Source organism: Acanthopagrus latus, chromosome 2 (assembly GCF_904848185.1).
Source record: "Acanthopagrus latus isolate v.2019 chromosome 2, fAcaLat1.1, whole genome shotgun sequence".
NCBI classification, from domain to species: domain Eukaryota; kingdom Metazoa; phylum Chordata; class Actinopteri; order Spariformes; family Sparidae; genus Acanthopagrus; species Acanthopagrus latus.
The window spans coordinates 22,440,720-22,447,673 of NC_051040.1; the positions used below are offsets into that span (position 1 = coordinate 22,440,720).

Sequence of the window (6,954 nt, forward strand, 5' to 3'; positions counted from 1 at the left end):
AAAACATCAATATATATTGCTGGAGTGAGATGATCCACACATGTGTTCACCTGTTGAGTAAATAAGTTAGTATTATAGTGCAATACATATTTTGTATAGGCCTATTTTAAACGATAGCCCACATCAATGCATACAAGTTAGTATTAAATACATAACTGAATCAGCAGACAAATTTTCAATATATACATACCAATGTATTCCAAGACACAATCAAACACTGAAAGACATACCATTTGTCGATCTTCAACATTCAAAAAAGAATAAAAAATCATATCCAACACAAGATTTTTATCCCAAATAATCAACTGATTAAGAACATTACAGCTGTTAGATTTCATGTATCCTCATCATAAAAAGGCTCCATGTTCATTTGATAACAGGAGAGAAAGGCATACTGGTCACATTTCATAACTTAAACCAATGCACTCGCTCACAAACGATTTCAGTCACTGGTTTATATTTGCAAGAAATATCTAAAGTTATAATAGGCTGCTTGGAGTTCAAAAATCTGACCCCAAGCTCCTGAAGAGGTAAAATCCCAAGACAAAGCAAGTTTCCTCACTTTTCACTGTTTCCCTTTTTAAAATGCAGCAATTAGCTGAGATAGCACAACATGAACCTGAAAGTAGCATGAAGCACAACTAAAGCTTTAGTTTATCGGCTGGCAGATCTAGGGTTATTGTATTTTTACTTAAGTAGAACTTAATAGTTTATGACCAAAATAAATGCAGGATAACGAATTAGGTAGCTATGCATTATAAACATTGTTATAAATGCTGCTTATGAACAGTCACCGTTTGATAATGACAAATCAGTCATGACTTTGCAGATGTGTTACTGGTATGATCCTGAAGTGTTATTGCAACTGACTGCTCATAAAAGAAGATCTGCGTACTTTAAAGTCATTTCCTCTCAGCAATATGGCTTTAAGGGCACAAAGGATTAGCATAGGTCTGGTCAGTGCTGAGTATCCAACAGTATGTTCTTCCTATAAACCTTCATAGAGCCTGACAAGTCTATGAAGAGCCAAAGGGTAAAGGAAGAGGACTGCACTGTTTCAAGAAATCACAGCTGCTCTATACAGAAATAGAGCCCTCTCTAAAGTTGGTCTTCCCTATCATAACATTCAGAAGTACAGCCTTGCCCTCTCGGCTCTCCTTCTGAGCCTGTTTGATGATGTCACTTAGCCTGTCCTCGTCCTCGCGCCCCACAAGGTAGCCTTTACCACCGTAACCGTCTGCCACTATATGATAATCTGCAAGAAGGAGAAGAAAATATGCCAGTTGATATCTGCCCAGTCAACACATATAAATACATTGATAAGGACATTGTTTTTGCTCACAGTGTGGGTTATAATCTGTCCATACTGAAGCCATCACAGCAGCTAAACAACATCTTATGCAGAAAATGTACCTGTAAATGCAAGGCCACAAGCCACGTTGCTGCCGAGTATGGGAACCTGCTCTCTGGATATCTGACTCCAGCATGCATCATTTCCCACCACAGATATGACTGGTGTCTAGCAACAAACAGGATAAAATGAGGATTATCAGTAGTGATTGTGATTTTTTTGATGGCAGCAATGTCTATAACAGTGTGTCAATCTTCTATAAAGTAAACACAACTTTAGAGGTGTCATACCTCTGTGTCTAATTAACATTACAATCATGTAATGTTTCCTATAGACAACATATGCCGTAGTGATCAATTACACGAAAACAGCTGCCCTTCCATTACATAGGATGTTGACAACAGTGATTGACTGATATCACACACATATTCATGATAATTCCACACACACGTTTTTTTCTAAATTTGACTGATCAAACAACCCCTGAGGGACAGTGCCGGCGTATGCCAACTGTACTTGACTGAAATCTATGTCACTCTCCTGGTGCATGTATGTTGAGATTAATACTGGCACATGCTTTATATCTGCTATACTGCACATTTATTATGGATGATAGAAGAGTGCAAATGTTGAGATCCGTGATTTTACCTTATGCCTAGTGAACGTGTCATACTCCGCGACACTGTATCCTAAGGAGCCATCACCATAGACAATCCAAACCTACAAGGAACACAAAGTAACATTTAATTCATAAAGACTGGACACTGATCAACAGACGATCAGACTAGAGCACTTTTAGAAATGAGGAACTAAATCAATACTATACTTCAGATTCAGGTCGGCACAGTTTTGCCCCCAGGGCAAATCCTCCTCCAACTCCCAGGGTCCCAAAGGCTCCTATACGTACGAGAAACAGTTAACAGTTAACGTTATATTCATATGTCTGCAAAGAAGCATGATTAGACAGACGTATGATTATGTAGGACTTGACTCAGTGTTTGGTGCACTGCTGTAACCTCTTTATATGGCAATAAAAAGACAACAAATCAACTGACTTGAAATCATTATTTGTTTTTGCTAACATAACACTCTCCTCTCACATTTTAATGATCAAACATCCGCTACTTTAATCACAACAGCACTGCATAAAATAATTGTTGTTTGGTCTCAGAGATCTAACCTGGATCTAGCCAACGCATAGGTCCTCTTGGTCTCATTATGTAAGCAGCACTTCCAACAAAATCGCCCCCATCGGCTACAATGATGCTGTCCTCTGACATCAGCTCATCCACACAGTGGAGGACTTTCAAGGGATTTAAGTGATGTTCGGTTTTCTCATCAGCTTTAGCCCTGGAATACAAAACATGAATTGATGTGTTTGCTTTCTTGTTATTAGAGATCAATCTAATCAGGACCTTTTTTTTTATAATATAATCATAACTACAATGTAAGTTAAGGGGAAATTTGTCCCGGTGACACTGATGGCTTTTCGATATACTGTATGCTGACACATACACATACAGAACAGGGACCAGGAACCATCACCCTGACTTACTGTACCTGTTTGCATTTTCTTTGGTCAGATCTCCTGCTTTGAGACTCTGAGGCCATTCTTCCGGACAGTGATGGCCCTTCAGGCCTTTTGAAAGCCGCAATAAGAATGAACCAGCGTCACCTAAAATAGACAGATATTTTTAAAGTCACAATGCTGAAACTATATCATGCAAACTTTAATGTAAAAAGGATTTTTTTAAATGGCTTTTTCTTCACTAATCACTGAAGATTTACAATGATAAACACTGATGTATACATACAATTAATTACTTCAATTGTGATCATGCATCATGATGGCAGCTTGTGAACATACCCTGAATTGCTACAGTTGGTTTCCAGAACATATCTGAGTTTTTCAGCAGCTGTGTCTTATCTCGGTTCACAGCGATGATCTTACTGCGTCTGTTGAGAACTCTGCCGTAGCTGAGCCTGAAGTCACACACAGTGCCTGCAAACAAAACACTCCATCTTAAAATTGCTCAAGTTCTGGCTAGCATTGGGCTATACTGGCTACTTTGAAAATACATTTAAAAATCGGGACTGTATTTCATGAAGAAATGCATTAACAACTGATTGAGATCCATTTAACAAGGATCAGCAGTTATTCTATGAGGCATATGGAATTCTGCTGTATAACTGTGTTGTAATTAGTCCTTGTTATCTTGTGTTAGCTAGATATCTTCTCTTTAAAAAATGTTATGTTTCCATGTTAGTATATAGGATTAAGACTGATTGTCTGGGTCTGACCTGCTAAGAGCACCAAGTCTGCATCCTTCAGAGCATCTCGTCTGTTCTGTCTGATGTGGATGGGACTGTCTTTACCCAGCATGCCACGGGACATGCCCCCTAGAAAGCATGGGATGCCCAAGTCCTCCAATGCCTTCCTATAAAGCAGGAAAACAATTTGGTCCAATGAGCATCGCAAAGTAAAAATAACCAAACAACACTTCAATGGTATCCAAATGCTGCAGAGTAATTTCACAAATATAAATATTAAAATGTATAGCATTGATAGTGAGCAACAACATAATCAAGAGTAAAAGAAAAACAATAAGACTCAAATTAGAAAAGTAGAGAGGAAGGGGGCATTACAATTGTCTGTTACCTGATATCATCAACAGGTGTTGGGGGTAGTGTTGCTTGGCTACCCAGCAGAATTACTGGTTTCTTGGCCCGACTCACCAACTCTATGCACTTTTGTACCTGATTTGTGATGAAGGAAAAAAAAAAAACCTCTGGTATCTTTCTCTTAATATTGTACTATACTGTAACATTTTTAGCTAAATAACTGTTGCATCAACAAGTAACATCAAACCTTAAACTTTTACCTGATCATCTGTGGCTTGTGGGATGTCAACAGGAAGCGGAGACACATCTCTTGTTTCCCAGGCTCCAGCAAATAGGTTCAATAAGTGATTATTGAGGTACCTTGCAAGGAATCAGACTATCACTGTCACATGAAATCACTTTATATGCAGTACTACATTTCACACACACTATTCTCACACAGCATGACTTGTATTCTAATAACAAAGTGCAGTCATGCTGGTAACATACCATGTGACAATTTTTCCCATCAGGCCTTTGGGAGGGTTCTTCACTCCAAACTCTTTGGAGACAAGGTGAAAGGGATAGAGCGTATCGATGGGGAACTCGATGAAAACAGGACCAGGAGTTCCCGACTGAGCAATGGCCAGGGCTTTCCTGACGGTAGGCACAATCTCCCTGATAGTCCTGATGGAGGCACAGAACTTACACAGCGGCTTGAAGAGAGACATCTGGTCAATGTCTTGCAGCGCTCCTCTGCCCTGTACCACAAAGACAGTTGATGGAGAGGTTAGACACCTGAAATAATAAATATAATATATATCATATATCATAAATATTGCCCTCAGTATTTGAATTGACTCCACCTGAAGTAGTGTACCAGCAGCTCCTCCCATGAGCAGCAATGGAGATTCAGCCATCTGTGCATTCTTCACTGCTGTCACTGTGTTAGTGAGGCCTGGGCCAGCAGTCACTGCGGCTACACCAACAGTGCCTGGTGGGGAGACAATCGAGAACATATCAACCAACTCCAAAAAACACATTTATGACTGACTCAATGAACTATACAAGTTACTGACACAGTTGAATCTTAATTTAATACTATACCAGGGCCAATGGATCTTTGAACTGTGAACTGCCTTGATGGAAACCTGTTATTTATTTTTGTGTCATTTTATTCTGTCTTTGTTAAGCAATTCGGGCTGCATCTTTGCATGAAAGGGGCAATACAAATCAAGTTGTTATCATTATTATATCGGGGCCAATGTCATCAAGCCACAATTAATGCTGTAGGTTGTCAAACAAGCCAAGAGGGAGGCACACCCAAACCCAAACATGATTTGTGCTCAAACAAAACTGTAGCTAATCTATTCTTGCGTTCTTCTTGTCTGCACCTGAGAGTCGTGCCACAGCATCAGCAGCGAAGACAGCAGTGGCCTCGTGTCTGGTGTCTACAATGCGGATGCCCATCTTCTCGCACGCCACCAGGATAGGTGAGATGTGTCCACCCACAAGGGTGAAAACGTACTTGACCCCGTGGGCACGAAGCACCTCTGCCACGCTCTCGCCACCATGCCGTGGGCTCTTGGTCTCGGTCTGAAGTGAGATACAGGATGGAATAAAAGTTATAAGTCAGAGAGGAGGATATTTGGACGACTCCTGTCACTTCACTGATTTCACAAAATACACAAGGTTGTAAAATGAAAGAAGCTATCAGTGTGAGGTGAGGCCCCTCTAAAGGTCACCTGGCTGCCACACTATCTCTTCACTCCATTCATATTTCACAACAACAATATATTGTTCTGGCTTGCTGTGGCGGTGAGCCTGTGGGCTTTGTGCAATCCCAATAACAGCCTGACTGATGCGATGCCCTTTGTGCTAGAAAACCACAAGGCTGGTCAAAGTTTACATGAATGGAGTCCAGCTTACCTTTTCACCTGTGGCAGCCTACAGTGTACAGGTGATTTTCTCGCACGTGTGATGCATTAACTAGGACTGATCCGCACAATGCTGCCTTTACATTAAAATGCATGAGCAGAATGGAAAAGCAAAGCACGGAGATCATAATAAATTAACAATGCTGAATTGTGACAACCTACCTTGTGAAACAACTGGTAGAGTAAGCCAAGTTTGTACGCTGCAAACACAAGCCCTCCGACCACGATGCCAGCAGAGCATCCAAGAACGGTGCCAATGGCTCCAAACGACTCCATGTTAAGATGTGGAAGCAAACCTTTATTTACAAAAAGTCAACTTAGCACAACTTGAAATGCAAACCTGCCCTTAACTGGTCCAGTTCAGCTCAGTAGCTGAGCTCGGCTAGGCTAAGATACTGTGGAGCTACTCCTACAACCGCTATACTCCCATTTCTAAAGTCCTTATTCAACTGCACATTCACGGTGAAATTAGCTAATACAAAGTTATTGACGAAATGCTGCGAAGGACATGGAGCAGACTCTTCTGCAACTGACAGAGTGGTCCAGTTTCCGCAATAGCTGTGCAGATTCACAGGAACTTCAGCGGATAGATTTACAAGTCGAGCTGTCTGGATGTACATGTCGAACTTCCGGGTATAATTTTCAAAATAAACTCAGCAATGTACATATTAATAATTACTTGTGTTTAGTTTTCGCTGTATGTTTTCGCAAAACACACCCGTGATAATACATTCATACGGGCAACAAAATCAAACTTTTGTATCAATACTATCGACCGCAAGTTTCATCAGTTTCTTTCTGCGCTGGCAAGTCTGACAAACGTTTTCCCTTTATTGTGAAGGATGAGACGACTTCTTTCTTTTTCCGTTGCTACGCTGTGTTTCTGGCTGCGTGCGGTTGGCGGTTGGCTTTTGTGAATACGCGTCATTCATGTGACGGACAAGCATTTGGTCCAATGAGAAACTGGAGCAGGCATGTCACAGTGTCAAAGGTTCAGACAGCATTATTTCCATTCAGAGCAAAGTTCATGCTGGAGTAAGAAAAGACAAGACGAATCAGACAGTG

General features: G+C 40.8%; 1 protein-coding gene across 1 annotated transcript; it reads right to left on the bottom strand.

The window, feature by feature from the left end:
* Positions 1 to 172: 172 nt before the first annotated feature.
* On the bottom strand, positions 173 to 6,525 carry ilvbl (ilvB (bacterial acetolactate synthase)-like). The gene is made up of 14 exons (XM_037082466.1): positions 6,052 to 6,525; positions 5,347 to 5,548; positions 4,819 to 4,946; positions 4,463 to 4,713; positions 4,234 to 4,333; positions 4,011 to 4,108; positions 3,653 to 3,789; positions 3,219 to 3,353; positions 2,912 to 3,026; positions 2,532 to 2,701; positions 2,178 to 2,248; positions 2,000 to 2,071; positions 1,414 to 1,519; positions 173 to 1,255 (listed from the first exon to the last, which is right to left on the bottom strand). Exons 1-14 carry the CDS (start codon positions 6,163 to 6,165, stop codon positions 1,077 to 1,079), a joined length of 1,878 nt encoding a protein of 625 aa, XP_036938361.1. The 5' UTR covers positions 6,166 to 6,525; the 3' UTR covers positions 173 to 1,076.
* Positions 6,526 to 6,954: the final 429 nt, after the last annotated feature.